The 16,892-nt window shown below is 44.8% G+C and overlaps 2 protein-coding genes across 2 annotated transcripts; both read right to left on the reverse strand.

Annotated features, from left to right (window-relative positions):
- Positions 1 to 12,447: 12,447 nt before the first annotated feature.
- LOC149990321 (ubiquitin-conjugating enzyme E2 D2-like) lies at positions 12,448 to 12,888 on the reverse strand. The gene has a single exon (XM_090264414.1). It carries the CDS (start codon positions 12,835 to 12,837, stop codon positions 12,448 to 12,450), a length of 390 nt encoding a protein of 129 aa, XP_090120540.1. The 5' UTR covers positions 12,838 to 12,888.
- Positions 12,889 to 14,447: 1,559 nt separating this feature from the next.
- Positions 14,448 to 14,909, reverse strand: LOC149990322 (ubiquitin-conjugating enzyme E2 D2B-like). Its single transcript, XM_090264350.1, has one exon. The coding sequence runs from the start codon at positions 14,907 to 14,909 to the stop codon at positions 14,448 to 14,450; it is 462 nt and encodes a 153-aa protein (XP_090120476.1).
- Between the last annotated feature and the right edge of the window lie 1,983 nt (positions 14,910 to 16,892).

Below are 16,892 nucleotides of genomic sequence, written 5' to 3' on the forward strand. Positions count from 1 at the left end.
GAAGCGCCAGGGGAACCCGGGCGCAGTGGCAAGTTTGTTGTTTGGTCGCCTGTTGGGGCCTGCCCGGGGTGCCGGGACTCGCCCGCAGGCGGCTTTGTTGCGCGCCTGTGGATGCGGGCATGGCGCTCATAGGCGCGCCGGCAGGGGGCTTTGTTGCGGGCCTATTGGTGCGGTCTAGGGGCGCATGCGCACGCCAACAGGCCGGCTAGTTCCACGCCTGTTGGTGCTTTGTTGCGGGCCTGTGGATGCGGGCATGGCGCTCATAGGCGCGCCGGCAGGGGGCTTTGTTGCGGGCCTATTGGTGCGGGCCAAGGGCGCAGGCGCACGCCAGCAGGCGGGCTAGTTCCATGCCTGTTGGTGCGGGTTCAGGGGTCCTGGGTGCGTCTGGGCGCAGTGCCTGGTGTCTTGACTGCGTGCCTGTGGGAAGCGCCAGGGGAACCCGGGCGCAGTGGCAAGTCTGTTGTTTGCTCGCCTGTTGGGGCCTGCCCGGGGTGCCGGGACTCGCCCGCAGGCGGCTTTGTTGTGGGCCTGTTGGTGCGGACATGGGGCTGATAGGCGCGCCGGCAGGGGGCTTTGTTGCGGGCCTATTGGTGCGGGTCAGGGGCGCATGCGCACGCCAACAGTCCGGCTAGTTACATGCCTGTTGATGCTTTGTTGCGGACCAGGGGCGCATGCGCACGCCAGCAGGCGGGCTAGTTCCATGCCTGTTGGTGCGGGTTCCGGGGTCCTGGGTGCGTCTGGGCGCAGTGCCTGGTGGCTTGACTGCGTGCCTGTGGGAAGCGCCAGGGGCACCCGGGCGCAGTGGCAAGTCTGTTGTTTGGTCGCCTGTTGGGGCCTGCCCGGGGTGCCGGCACTCGCCCGCAGGCGGCTTTGTTGCGCGCCTGTGGATGCGGGCATGGCGCTCATAGGCGCGCCGGCAGGGGGCTTTGTTGCGGGCCTATTGGTGCGGGCCAGGGGCGCATGGGCGCGGTGGCAGGCGGGCTAGTTCCATGCCCGTTGGTGCGGGTTCAGGGGTCCTGGGTGCGCCTTTTGGGGCGGCCAGTGGCGCCTGGGCGCGCTGGCAGCCGTGTTGGTTGCGCACATGTTGGGGTGAGCCGGGGCCGCCTGGACGTGGTGGCAGGTGGGTTGGTCACCATTGTTTTGCCATCAACATTTCCCACCGAACAGAAAAGTAATGATCCTAGGAAATTATCAGTCGTTTCAAATTGGTCATAAAGCATCACGCAGCCCCCACTGGTTGAAGTTTGAGTGACACTGAGACTGGTCACTCAAAATTAATTCAGTTCTGTGGGCCTGAACTGACACATCGAGGCAAAATAAAGGCAGAATAGGAATATCCCTGATGATATTATTAAGATATAAATATATTGATTTCCCACAAGTATCAGGATATGGATGTGGTCCCCAAATATTTTTAGTATTAGAAAAAGTTTCCTATCTGCAAACAAACTTTCTTGGTTTTAAAAATAATTTGCTCATTATCATTTGCATTTCATGAGCACGAGGCATACCCTTGCTGAATGCTAGGATAGCGTTTATTCACACACATGGACAACCCACTACAGAGGTTGTTTTAGGTAAAATGGGGTACAATTTGAATTAATTGCTTTCATTTCTTTCAGAAATACGTCACCTGTGACAAACACCACGTGTCAAGTGTGCAGGAGGGAATGCCTTTTCTACCCCTACGTCCTCAACAAATTGTAGTGCTTGCTGACCTAGAGATGTGAAGGATTTGCAGAGGTAGAGAAACACACTTTCAGCTAATATGAAATGTAGCACAACACAAAAGGAATGCAATTAGCAATCCAAACTCATCAGGAATATTAGCCAAACAATAAATCATAGTGGAATTTAATTATAAACGAGAATAAATGTTCAGTGTAACTGAAGATGAGGTCCCATGGGAAGGAAAACTCCAAATTCAATGTCTATACAATTGCAGTTGAGGTTGGTTGAAAGGGCAGAAAGAGGAGATTCTTCGTTCTTGATTTAAGCTCATTCTATTTTCTATCTACTCAACTGTAGATGAATTAGTAATGAATGTAATAATATACTCATTCTCCCACCCCACTCAACTGCTACAGCTGCAAAAGCAGTGGGGAGGATATTACCTTCAGTGTTTAATTAAGCATCTAAACAAATAGAGCTAAAGTACTTGAATAAAAAATCTACATATAGAGGTTACCTGTGGCTCTCCTCTTTCCAAGGAAAAACTGATGGCATTTCACTGAATATCTTGGTGGACAAGGTGACTCAATTACTCTTGTCCTGCCAAGGCCAGGAAATAGCCACATGCAATCATTTCACAGGTTTGGGGCACATTTTAGCAGAATCATCTTGTAAACTGTCAGTCATATTGACATGTTTTTAGAAGCCATAGAATTGGTATGTTTTATTATCCAAAACCTATAGAACTTCTGCATCTTCCCTTCAGGAAATTTCTAGAACCATCTGTATGCCCCAGCTCATATAGTGTTTTAGAAAGTAAGCTGCAACTAGAAGCTAGATTTCCCGAGTACCATTTTTTTGTAACCTATGCTTTGACATCTCACTAGTTTATGGAGAAAAAATAACCCCAAATTAAACTAACGAAGAACAAAAGAGAATTTGATATCTCTGTCACATAGACAAGATGCAATGATTCTCAGAGTTTAGTGTCTAATGACAGGATATACATAGTCTGAGAAAAACCACTGAGCCCTGATAATGATTAACTGGTAAGCTCTGCTAAAGTAGGAGTCATGCTTCAGTGCACTATTTTATCCCCAGAACTGAGCACATACTAGGTGCTCAATATATACCCACTGAAAAAGACAAGAATTTTAAAGTTTTAGTTGATATTAAAGTAGCTATCAACATACTCAGAAATTTTACAATACTGACACCTAGCTCAATAGAGACCATGTAAAAGCTCTGAAAGAAAAATTATATATATATATATCATTATACATAAATATATAAAAATCAATATAAAATTATCCTCTATCAGATGAAAGATTCATGGTCCCCAGCACATAAGGGAAAATGTTGTCCATTCAATAGAACCCATGAAGTTATGTTGAATAAATGTGTCATTTTGAAAATAGATGTTTAAACCACTTAAAAGGAGGTTCCAAATCCAAAATAAGGTGTATGGAATTTTGAGTCATTAGCAAGCACACACATTCTTTCTCAGCCATCCTCTCTTGTTTCATCCGTAAGATGCATAAGGTTTTATCTAGAATTAGAAGGGTAAAGAATGCTTTGGCTGGAAAGGCTAGGAGGTCCATTTACAATAATGAACTGCTGTTTGAAATTTTAAGTATGTCCTTATTATGTCTGAAGCCAAGAAAGACCTGGAGGCATTCTGAAACCTCATTTATCATACTCAGGAGGTAATTCTATTAATGACTTTAAGCCAAAGCTTTATGCAGTGTGCTTTAAGGATGTTTTAAGGATCATTTGGTTAAACAATTTCCTAAGGACAACTGATTAAAAAATGGCTGAGTGCAACTAGAACTGACATTCCGTTAGCAACAACCCCCGTCTGCAGTGGGTTGGGCAACATCTCTTCCTGGTGGGAACTTGTTTTGGGAGCGTGGGCTACTTAAAAACTAGCCCCCCAAACAAGTAGTACTGCTTGGTTAGCACTGGGTTTTAGCCTACAGGAGGAAAAAAGTTAACAGTATCAACTGGAAGATTTTCTTGCTTACTCTCTTTGGGATGCAGCCTTTGGTTTGTTTCAGTCTCTAACCCGAAAGGACTTCATTACCTAGGATACATGAGACACCTTGGAGCATTTCTCACAGGCCTGTAGCTATGGCAGAAACCTAGAAGAATCTTAAGCAAGAGTGAGGCAGATGTTGCTTTTACACAGGCCATAATAATCCCATTTATATGAAAAACATAATTATGGTTCCAAAGATCAAATACTGATTATTTCCTTCACAGATGTATTATGTATACAGCATGGAAGACACAGTTGCATCTAATTACTAAAACCTCTCCCAGTTTGCACACAGGAGAAGAAAATACACATGTCTTTGGGAATTCTCTTTGCTTCTGATGTTACGAATACGGGACAGGCCAGTCAACACATGACCGTGAAGAAGCTCCACACCTGGCAGAGAAGCAACGGACAGAGTGGTGCCTCAATGCTGGGAAGGCGTGTTTGTCAGAAGCAGCGGTTCAGTGCGGCCTTTCTCATGGACAGAGGACTGAACCAGTGTGGGCTTCCTCACGGCCACACAAGACAGGTGGGGAACAAATGTAATGGCCTGTTACATTTCTTATATTTTTAAATTATATTTGATTGATTGTGATATTACAGCTGTCCTGATTTTTCCCCTTTGCCCCCGTCCACTCAGCACCCCCCACTCCCTCAGGCAGTCCCCCCTCCATTGTCCATGTCCATGGGTCATGCGGGTAAGTTCTCTGGCTACTCCATTTCCTGTCCTGTACTTTACATCCCCGTGGCTGTTCTGTGACTACCTGTTTGTGCTTCTTGATCCCCTCACCTCCTCACCCATTCCCCCAGCGCCCTCCCATCTGGCATCTATCAAAATGCTCTCTGTATTTATGATTCTATCTCTTTTCTGCTTTGGGGGGGGTATTTTGTTTTTTAGATTCAGTTGTTGATAGACATGTATTCATTGCCATTTTATTGTTCATATTTTTGATATTTTTAATACTCTTAAGTGCTTTGTCAAGACAATATTATTCACCATTTTGTCAAATGAGTCCTGTGCTTACAAGAAAAAAAATGTTTTTTGAATTACGCCCCCTGCACACACTCAAACACACACAGTAGATATTGCACAGTCCTCAGAAGCAGGATAATTCTGAATAGCTGGTAGACTAGATACAAAAATGGTAGAAGAGTATGATTCAATGACTGACATAGATGCCAGAGTGAATCAAGCCTAACCACTTTTCCCTCTCTTATTCTGCTAAAGAAAGACTCCAATTGACTAAGCTTGGCTTTCCTTTATTGTTTATAAACAATAAAGTCAATATGTTTACTGACTTTAGAGAGAGAGGAAGGGAGAGAGAAGTGTTGATTGTTACCCCCTGTATGCACCCTGACTGGGGGTCGAACCCACCACTTTTTGGTGTACAGAAGGATGCTCCAACCAAGTGAGCCCCACCCGATCAGGACAAGCTTGGATTTCTAACTACAGTTTGCCTGAGGAAGGAATGGACACCCTATTGCACAGTCCCATAAAGAATGGTCACCATGGGGAAGGGGAGTTCTTATAAAAGAAAGTCAAGGTGATGGAGAGCCACGGATAGAAAGTTTCTATGGATTTTATTCTAGAATTCAATAGAGCTATTTTGTGTTTTCCCCATTAAGCAGTGGGAAAGGTTTTGAGTCAAGGAAGAAGACCCATTAGATGGTGTGGCAGTTCAGGCTAGTCAGTAGTGCTGGTGATGCGTGAGAAACCATTGTGAGAAATTTCCCTTGTGAATTCATTTTCTGAAATCCATGATAAATTTTCCTAGCATTTCCTCTAGAGGATGAAGAAGTATCATCCCTAGCAAATATTTTATAAATTAGCCTTTATATTGCATGCATGGAGATATGTTGCTACAGACTCCTCACACTATTTTAGAGCCTCTGCATACAGATGAGGTTTCTTATCATTTAAAACATTAATTCTCCTACTGATCTCAAACGGAATTTAATTGTTCCTGTAACTAATCATGAACCTCTCATAAAAAAGCTCTCAAATTGACGTCAGTCTCCTTAAATATTTTTGCAAATCACTAATGACAGTGAAGAAACTCTTCAAGTATGCAAACATCTAATAATGTTTCTAAGCTTTATTGAAGATATCCATTGGTAAATATAAAAAATTACACACATATAAAAATACAACATGGGAAAATAGACACTAAAGTTTCTTTGGGGACATTATTTGTTATTCTTTTTTCTGTATCAAATAAAGATTATCTTAGTAACCATTGGTGCTCAGTTTAGTTAATTTGCTTTAAATCCTACCCACTTCCTTTGACAGTAGAAAAAACTAGGCAACTGACATATAAAACATCCATAACATAACCAGACCTTCAGTATGAACTGGCTTTGAACATTATGTTTCCCATTCCTTTGTTTGTCCTTTTCCGGTGAGAAAATGAAAGCACGTTTTCTTCCTCAGCCATACTCTGGCTGCTGAAATACTATGGGGTACCAATTTTGGTTCTTGGGTTTGCTTATTGCTTGGTATTTCATTAGAGCCTTTCAAACTGTGTTAAGTTTATGGCACATCTACTGTAATATAAAGTCTTAGCATAAATGGGGTTCCCTCGAAGTCAGCAGCTGCCGTACTGTGCCTCTTGCACCTGCTCGGAGAGAAATGGAAGGTATCCTCATTTGGCTCTGCAGAGCAGAGAGGTGCCTCGACAGTACAGTTTCATCTATTTCAAGAGTACTTATTCATTTAGTCATAAAGGAGGAATGGTTTTACAGTTACATAATATACTATCGCTTTAAACCAGACACAGATGTTTCAAATTAAAGTGGGCCATTTATAGAAGCACAGAACCAATGAAGCCTTGATTGTACAATAACCCTTCTACACATAATTAGGATTTTAAAACATTAAAATGGCAAAAACCATGAAGTAGCACCATTACCAATGTAATAAAATTGTCCAGGAAGAAAGACCACATTTACACTTGTATTAACTGAGAAGGTCAGGGAACCTCCATAGCTAATAATATTTATTAAACGGTGGTACACTTACACAAGGGAATGCTATGCAGCAGAGAAAAAGAAGGAAGTCCTGCCATTTGTGATAACACGGATGGAACTAGAGAGAATTATGCTTAGCGAAATAAGCCAGGTAATTCAAGAAAAATATCATATGATATCACCTAATACAGGAAACTAAAGAGCAACACAAACAAACTAGGGGAACAGAGCCAGAGGCAAGTAAACAAGGAACAGACTAATAGTTACTGGGGGGGGGGAAGAAGGGGAAGGGTCTAGTCAAGGAATCAGTATTAATGACCCATGGACACGGACACCAGGGTGGGCAGGGCAGGGGAGAGCAATGGGAAAAAACTGGGGCAACTGTAATAGAACAACAATAGAAGAATCCTATAAAGAGAAATTAAAAAAAAAGTAGGTAGTATTTTAAAATCTTCCTGTTTTATTACAATTTAGTTGAAATGGTTTCCATTTTGATTTATAAGGACAGAAATCAAAGGCTAGGATCCTCAATTTTACAGGTGGTTTATTTTTAAGTCACATCTGAATAAAGAGGAGCAGAAAATGATCCAAGTATAGGTCGTTCTACTCCATGATTCAATTTCTACCTCATCATAAAAGAGTGTCGGTAGATGAAATAAATGGCTATTTTGATTATTTGAGTCTCACCTACCAGACTGATTAAATTAGTTTTTCTTTTTAATCTGATTCTGTAATATCCTTATTTGGCACACTGAATGACTCTCAGTCCTAGGAACTGCAAGTCCTGCAATTTCTACTTCCAAATACATCTCGCATAACTATTTTTTTTACAGTGTCCTGTTCTTTGCCCCAGAAGTCTCATCATAATACTTATTTTTTTGTTTGTTTGTCCTCTTGGTAGACTGTGTACCCCATGAAGACAAAGCCCTGTGTTTATGGATCACCACTCTACAATATGTATATAAGCATATTAAGAAATTGTCCACTGTATAAATTTAATTTCTATCTCTTTAATGAAATGGAAAGGACCACCTTGACTTTATTTCTTCCTACTTAATGTATTACTTTCTTCCCTAAATTCTAGCCTTTCGCTTGAATATTTAATGCAGAAGCTCAGGTTACCTTGAACAAAACAAACTTAAAAACTTCCCTACTCTTTCAAACACATGCTTCATTCCTCAGCCTCTGCCTTGACTGCGCTTCTCAGTTGGATACATCTGATCTGCAAGCTCGGTCCTTAGTGAACCCTGATTGATATAGGCATCATATCAATGGCCTTAGCTCTCCTTGTGACATGAATAGCAATAGTCATATATATTGCTTCCCCCTCAAGTCTTGCTCCCAAACTACCTAAAACTTAAATCACTGATGGATAAACCTCAGAATTCTGGATTGGCCTGGATTCACATTTATATTGTTCACGTTGTGTAGGCCCATGTTGATTAATTCTCATGGATTTTTTTTTCTTTCCAATTCTTATTAAAGTACTGAAGTCCTGCAATATTTTTGTTCACTGACTAGCCTCCCTGCTGCTTTGACTCGCTTGGTCCCTCTCTGCTAAAACTGGAGACTTGCTCCTTAGCCCAGTCTAGGGCACAGGAAATCAAGAATTAGTTCTTTCCTTTCCATAGAAAACTGTGGGGTGGGAGAAGGAGTATATTCATCTACAGTTGAGCTTCGGTGGGGGGCACAACCTCATCAGCAGCCCATGAATCCTGCCTGTCTTTGGTTTCCGAGTTGCCCAAACTTTTAAAAAATGGTATGCAATCATTCCCTCTACTTCGGCAACATCAATCCACTCTAATTCTTTGTATTATAATCCCTTCCTCAACCTTAATGGTAAAATTATTCCATAGACTGATTCCCAAATAATAAAACCAATTTCTTAGTTCTCACTAAGTTGCTTTCCCTGTAGCTGTTTTTATGGAAATGCTCTTAAACTTCATTTGTGACCCTTTCAACTGAGGTTTTGTTGTTTTTCTAATAACTGCTTGCTTTCTTGCTCCTTAAATATAAAATGCTGCTGTCTCATTTCATTTTAGTTTCTGTCTTAGAGAATTAATTTACCTTAATATCTCAATTATCACTTCTACCTGAAGTTTATGTACTTAGTTAAAACCTTTCTGGGACATTTTTCTCGTATTTCTCTTTGATAGTTGGCTGTTTATATTCTGATGCTCCATCGAGACCTCACTTTCAGTGTGTCAAAAATCTGAACCCATAACCTAATTACCAAAACTGTGTTTCTGCTAATGGTTACTACTTTTTCAGTTTTCAGTCTCGACAGATCAGAATTCTTTTTATATGTTTCTACATCACTCCCTATAACCCACTACTCAGTGGGTATTACCAGTGTTTTCCATTACACTGTTTCTCACGTAAGACTCCATCTTGAATATATTCTAGAAACCTAGTTCAATCTCTCATAACACATGCATGAACAATGAACAAGCAACCAAAAGAGAAACAGACTCACAGATACAGGGAACAGACAGACAGCTGTCAGAGGGGAGGGGAGTTGGGGGGCTGAGTGAGAAAGGTGAAGGGGTTACACAAGAAGATGCATAGACACAGACCACAGTATGCTTATGCCCAGAGGGAAAGGCGGGTGGCTGGGAGGTAGGAGAGGGTAAAGGGGGGGACAGAGAGACAGAAGGGGATGTGACCTGGGGTGGTGACCACATGATATGATATAAAGATGATGTGTTATAGAACTGTGCACCTGAAACCTATATAATTTTATTGTAATAAGCAAAATAAGCTTATTACATAGTTCTTTATCAAATAGTGACTATAATTTAGTATGCCACTAAAAAAATACTTGATACGAACTTAATATCTTAATAAATCATATCTTTTTCAATAGAAAATGGAATGCAGTTTTTTTCAAGACTGTGATCCAAGGATCAGCTCTATCCCTGAGAAAGCATACCTCTGCCATATTCATTCCATTCTTACTTGAGATTCCATCTGCAGAAATTTGACATCTGTTTCTCTGTAAGCACAAGAAAATGTATCCACGTGTTCATGTAAACAATTTGGAGCAGGGAGTAAATTACCACAGAGAGCACAGGCTGCAATTAACTCTCTAATATCCCAATTGGGTTTTTTTATATTTTATTACTGTCATTCATTTTCAAAGTATTTCATATAAGTTACTTTAAAACAATTTTTGACCACTGATTGCTGATGCAACTGCAAAGAACATGAGAATCATTTTAAATTTAAGTCATTAAAATATAGTTTTCATCATAGAACGAGGCCTAATTAAATGGAAATAAAATGTGTTGTATAAAGAGTTAACTAAGATTATTCTTGGTTTAGTCCATGTTTTAGTTTTTCTGTATTTTATTCACCCTTTTGGGATTTTATTATTTCTCTACCAATGTCTTAGTAATGTCTAAGCATTTTAATGCTGTTTCTTAAAAATAAAATAACATATAAAATAAAGGCTTTTTTTCAGTTTCCCAATGGTAATACCCATCACCTGTTTTGTGGAGATGAGTCTAGAAATCAGGTGAAAGTTCAGCAATGAATGTGAAAATGGATCGACTGTACCCATGTGGATCAGTCTACTTTCAATGTCATGGTCTATTTATTCAACTGAGATCTAGGACTTCCTTTTAGGGCATTTTATGCAACGATACATATAATTAGAGTTTAAGGGACTGACGGTCTGACAGTGGCACACGGGTTCATCAACTGATAGCTATAATTAAGGAAAGATTTTTGCTTGGCACTTCCGAATCCTATGCAGTTGGGAGATTCCATTCCTTAAAGCGAGTGTACTGCCCGTCGCCACCCTCTAAGCAAAATTCCGGAGGTAAATGTTTGGTGACAAAGGAAAAGAGTCTTTATTGCAAGAACAGCTTCCCACATGCACTAGTCACTTAAGCCTCTCAATGAAGGCTAAACTCTAACACCTGAATTTTCCTATCAGTCTCCCTTGTTTTAATTATCTTATTTCTATAGGATTAGTTTACAAACTAAAACAACGTAAGACACAAAAGGTACACAATTCTGGAAGAATGGCAGGCTTCCGCCTCAGAGCCTGTCCCCTCTAGACCCCTGAAGAAGAATAACCCTGCCAGCCTCTGCCCGGCCAGCCTGATCCTCAGCTGTGGCCAGAGTCCCTTCCCACTCAAAATGCCATCCATTGGGAAATGCAGGCGGCTGCAGCACGGTCATCTGGGCATCTTGGAGGAAGAAGAGCCTCAGAGTCAGAGCTGGCCAGCCCAGGAGCCAGAGACCCAGCCCTCCATGCGCTCTGGAGGCACCAGCTTCTCAGCCAACCCCATCCTAGACTATTTACCTCAGCAACCTCCTCCTACACAGGGCCTCCTCCTTCTCCCCAGTCATCTGATCAGATCTCTCTGTATCATTACCACTCTTATTTAGCACAGTGCACTGGAAAGCCTAGCTAGAACAATTAGGCCGACAAAGAATAAAGGCATCCACATCAGAAAGGAAGATGTAAAATTGTCATTATTTGCAGGTGACATGATAAAGACTCCACCAAAAACCTGTTGGAACTAATTACCAAATAAGGTTGCAGAAATAAAATCAACGCACATATATCAATCACATTTCTATACACTAACAATAAAACATACAAAAAATATAAGGTGTCCCATTCATACTAGCGTCAAACCAAATTAAAATAGAAATAAATTTAACCCTGAAAGTGAAAGTTTTGTATAATAAGAACTTCGAGACTGTGATCAAACAATTTGAAGACGACACAAACAAATGGAACAATATCCCATGTTCAGGATCAGAAAATTTAATTGGATAATTTGTATAACATTATTAAAATATCCATACTAATCAAAGCCATTTGTAGGATTCACTACAATCTGTATCAAAATTCCAATGATGTTTTCCATAGAAATAAGAAAAAATTCCTAAATTTGTTTGGAAACACAGATGACTTTCAACAGCCAAAGCATTTCTGATCATACTTCAAATTGTGCTGCAAAGGTATAGTGATCAGAACAGTCCAGTCCAGGCAGGAAAGTAGCCACGCGGACCCATGGAACAGAATCAAGAGCCCAGAAATAACCGTCACGTGGAGGATCACATATTAACTGACAAGGGTGCCAAGAATACACAACGGGACAAGTGTAGTCTCTTCAAAATATGGTGTTAGGAAACTGCCTGCCACAGGCAGGAGCATTAAATTGGACCCCTACCTTATACCACTCACAAAAATTAAACAAATTGTAGAGGATGAAAGTATTTTTTAAATTTATTTTTCATTGTGTTCTTTTCATCACCATTTATCCCCTGTTACCCACTTCTGTTGGAAGTCCCCTCATACTGCTGTCCTTTTGGTAATCGCCATACCTCCCTACCCCCATGCCTCCGCTACCCCTCCACACACACCCTAATGTGCAAGGTGTACACCCCCCACGCCTCCCCACCCCCACGCCTCCCCACCCCCACGCCTCCCCACCCTCACGCCTCCCCACCCCCACGCCTCCCCACCCCCACGCCTCCCCACCCCACACCTCCCCACCCCCACGCCTCCCCACCCCCACGCCTCCCCACCCCCACGCCTCCCCACCCCACACCTCCCCACCCCCACGCCTCCCCACCCCCACGCCTCCCCACCCCCACGCCTCCCCAGCGCCCTCCATGTGGAAGGAGTACACCGTGTGCCCAGAAAGACGGGCAAACAGCGCTTCCGAGATAACACTCAAGAGACAACCGATGAAATTGCCACGCATTTATTATACAATGTGTCAATTTCCTTGTCAGTTACATGTCAGTTACATGGCGTACTTCCTGGTCCAGGCCCGCGCCGTTTTATCGTACTTGGCCCTATCGGTTAGGTACATTCTTCCGATATGCGGCATTAACGGGTCATCTGGGTTGGGGTTGCATAGGAAGGAGGCGAGGGACAGCAACAGCTGGGGCACAGTCAGTGCCGGGAACCAGTTGGGCCCTAAGATGTCTAGACAGATTTCTCCTTCTCTGTTGATGTTGGGGTGGAAAATCCGTGTGGTGAAGCACACATAAGGGGGGGTTGAGGGGTAATCTGCTGGGAAATACATATTTAGGAAGAAGGCTCCTCCCTCGTACGGGCTGCCTTGGGGCCCCATGATCACCGCCTCCCAGTGGAACATATGTTCCACGTCCACGGGCCCAGCAGAGCACATGGGTGGGGGGTCCTTGTTGATGTGCAGGAGCTCCCTGTGCAGGCGCTTTAGAGCCCTGACTCGCACCTCCATGGGAACGGGCATCAGATCGTCCTGATAGGGAGAAGGGGGCAGAAAGGCCACGGGTTAGGGGGAGACCATGGGTTAGGGGGAGACCATGGGTTAGGGGGAGACCGTGGTTTAGGGGGAGACCGCGGGTTAGGGAGGGGCAACGGGTTGGGGGTCCACGGGTTTTGGGGGGCATGGGTTGAGGGAAAGCCCACGAAGTGTGCCCTACGGATTGGGGGGACCTTTGGTTATGGGGGCTGGCCACCCAGCAGGTCGTGGATAAGTGGGCTGAAGCCGTCTCCAGGGTCAACGGGGTGTCGGGGGACAGGGACAGTGGGGCGGAGGGGGGGCAGGGAGAGCTGGGGACTCGGCTGCACTGCGATGTCTTACCTGTAAACTGCTGTCTGATGCTTCGTCCTCAGCTGATGGTTCTAGCAGCTCCTCCTCCTCAGGGTCTTCCAGGTCTTCCAGGTCGACCAGCTCCACCTCCTCTGAGTCTTCCGATTCTGTCAGCTCCTCCTCTGAGTCTTCCGAGTCTGTAGTCTCCGCCCGCTCCGGGTCTTCCAGGTCTATCATCCACACCACCTCTTGGTCTTCCAGTTCTACGAATTCCGCCACGTCCGGGTTTTCCGGGCCTATCTGCTCCGCCATCTCTACTTCCTCCGAGACAATCTGGTCTGTCAAATCTATCACCTCCTGATCTTCCTCCGTTGTCATATCTACCACCTCCGACTCCTCGTCGGCTGTCAAATCCACCACCTCTACTTTCCCTTTCTCTGCCATTTCTACCGCCTCTGACTCCTCAGTCACTACAAACACCCAAAAACTGCCCTCCTCTGCCGCTCTTTCCTGTTGTGCACACTGGATTGCCCGACAACAGTAGGAGATCCGTTACAGGATGTCGGAGCGACCACTCTGATGATGTCACCGACTCATCATTGCTAGAGAGCTGGCCTGATGGGAGGGGCTGGAGGCTGGGAGGGGCCATGGAGGGAATTGGGGTGGAGGACAGTGGAGGGGAGTGGAAGGGAATGGAGGTGGTACAGAGTGGGAGGGACCATGGACGGGAAAGGGGTGTTACATGCTTAGGGGACATGGAGGGCAGGAGGGTATGTGGAGGGCATGAGGGAGCAAGTGTAGGAATGATGGGGAGGAAGGGTGAGAGGCCTGGAAGAAGGGAAGGGGGCGGGGTGGAGGGAGCCCCGGCTCCTCGGCTGGCCCACCACTTGCGCTCTGTCCTGGTTGGTTGGGTCCCAGGCACTAACCCCCGTGACAGTCGCCGGAATGTACAAGAGCAGTTCCATGAATTCTCCACTCCCACACCCCACGCCTCCCCCACCCGCACGCCTCCCCACCCCCACGCCTCCCCGCCCCCACGCCTCCCCACCCCCACGCCTCCCCACCCCCACGCCTCCCCACCGCCCTCCATGTGGAAGGAGTACACCGTGTGCCCAGAAAGACGGGCAAACGTCGCTTCCTAGAGAGCAGTCAAGAGACAACCGATGAAATTGCCACGCATTTATTACACAATGTTTCACATTTCCTTGTCAGTTACATGTCAGTTACATGGCATACTTCCTGGTCCAGGCCCGCGCCTTTTCGTTGTACTTGGCCCTATTGGTCACGTACATTCTTGCGATACGCGGCACTAACGGGTCATCTGGGTTGGGGTCGCATAGGAAGGAGGCGATTGACAGCAACAGCTGGGGCACAGTCAGTGCCGGGAACCAGTTGGGCCCTAAGATGTCTAGACAGATTTCTCCTCCTCTGTTGATGTTGGGGTGGAAAATCCGTGTGGTGAAGTACACATGTGGGGCTCTTAAGGGGTAATCCCCTGGGAAATCTATCTTTAGGAAGAAGGTTCCTCCCTCGTACGGGCTGCCTTGGGGCCCCATGATCACCGCCTCCCAGTGGAACATATGTTCCATGTCCACGGGCCCAGCAGAGCACATGGGTGGGGGGTCCTTGGTGATGTCCAGGAACTCCCTGTGCAGGCGCTTTAGAGCCCTGACTCGCACCTCCATGGGAACGGGCATCAGATCGTCCTGATAGGGAAAAGGGGGCAGAAAGGCCACGGGTTAGGGGGAGACCATAGGTTAGGGGGAGACCGTGGGTTAGGGAGGGGCAACGGGTTGGGGGTCCACCGGTTTTGGGGGGCATGGGTTGAGGGATGGCCTACCTGTAAACTGCTGTGTGATGCTTCCTCCTCAGCTGATGGTTCTATCAGCTCTTCTTCCTCCAAGTCTTCTCGGTCTATCCGCGTCTCCTGCTCCGGGTTTTCTGGGTCTATCAGTACCACCAGGTCAGGCTCCTCCTCCGCTGTCAAATCTATCACGTCCTGATCTTCCTCCGTTGTCATATCTACCACCTCCGACTCCTCGTCGGCTGTCAAATCCACCACCTCTGACCCCTCCATCACTACAAACACCCAAAAACTGCCCTCCTCTGCTGCTCTTTCCTGCTGTACACACTGGGTTGCCTGGCAACAGTAGCAGATCCGTTACGTGATGGCATAGGGACCATTCTGATGATGTCACCGACTCATCATTGGTAGAGAGCTGGCCTGATGGGAGGGGCTGGAGGGTGGGAGGAACCATGGGGGAGGCCGGGGGGGGGATGGAGAGTGGGAGAAACCATGGAGGAGAATTGGGGGGTGGAGAGTGAGAGGGGCCATGGAGCTGAATGGGGAGGGGATGGAGGGCCAGAAGAACCATGGAGGGAATTGGGGTGGAGGACAGTGGAGGGGAATGGAAGGGAATGGAGGGAGATAGAAGGGAATGGAGGTGGTACAGAGTGGGAGGGACCATGGAGGAGATTGGGGGGGTGGAGAGTGAAAGGGACCATGGAAGGGAAAGGGGAGTTACAGGGTTAGGGGGCATGGAGGACAAAAGGGCATATGGAGGGCATGAGGGAGCAAGTGTAGGAATGATGGGGAGGAAGGGTGAGAGGCCTAGAAGAAGGGGAGGAAACGGGGTGGAGGGAGCCCCGGCTCCTTGGCTTGCCCACCACTTGCGCTCTGTCCTGGTTGGTTGGGTCCCAGGCACTAACCCGCCGTGACAGTCACCTGAATGTAGAAGAGCAGTTCCATGAATTCCCCACTCCTCCCTCCCCAAGATTCATCTTCCCTTAACATTTTACCCCACTGGCAAAGGCTTTAAGTGAAGGGAGAGAAAAAAATATTCCATGCAAGTAGAACCAAAGGAGAGCAGGCATAGTTCTACTTATATAAGACAAAAGAAAGTTGAGGCCAAAAAAGGTAACAAGAGACAAAGAAGGTATCATATAGTGATGAAGGGGTCAATTAGTCAACAGGATGTAACACTCATAAATAATATATTCACCCAACATCAAATTTGCTAAATTTATTGAACAAACACTAATAGATCTGAGGGCAATAATAGATAACCAACCATGCATTAATAGTAGAGTAATTTAATACCCTACTTTTAACAGTAGATAGATTATCCAGGCAGAAAACTAATAAGGAAACTTTGGACTTGAACTATAATTTCTATCAAATAGGTACAGACATATATGGAACAGAATATCTAGAACATTCTATTCAATAGTAGCAGAACACATATTTTTGTAGAGTTAAAGGGAGCATATTCAGGAAAGATCACATATTAAGCCATAACACTGGTATGATACCATAAATCAATCACAGATATAAAAGTGGAAAAAAATCACAAATATGTGGAAATTAGCATGTTTCTGAATAACCCAAATGGGTCAAAAGTAAAATAATAAAGGAAATTAAAAACAAATCTTGAAAGAAACAAAAATGGAAACACAACATTCCAAACCTATGGTATGATGCAAAAAAACAGTTCTAAAAAGAAAACTTATTGTGGCAAACTCCTACATTAAGAATAAAAAAAAGAGATCAAATAAACAAGTTAACTTGTCACTGCAAGGATCTATACGAATAACAAATGCGCTCAAAGTTAGCAGAAGGAAGAAAATAAAGAGCAGAAATAAATGAAGTCGAGACAAGAAAAATGAGG

This window comes from Furipterus horrens, unplaced genomic scaffold, assembly GCF_987537825.1.
Source record: "Furipterus horrens unplaced genomic scaffold, mFurHor1.1.pri manual_scaffold_17, whole genome shotgun sequence".
NCBI lineage: Eukaryota > Metazoa > Chordata > Mammalia > Chiroptera > Furipteridae > Furipterus > Furipterus horrens.

Coding starts and splice junctions, on each gene's coding strand:
- LOC149990322 (XM_090264350.1), bottom strand. CDS start 14,909: ATGGAGGTGCGAGTCAGGGCTCTAAAGCGCCTGCACAGGGAGTTCCTG.
- LOC149990321 (XM_090264414.1), bottom strand. CDS start 12,837: ATGTGCTCTGCTGGGCCCGTGGACGTGGAACATATGTTCCACTGGGAG.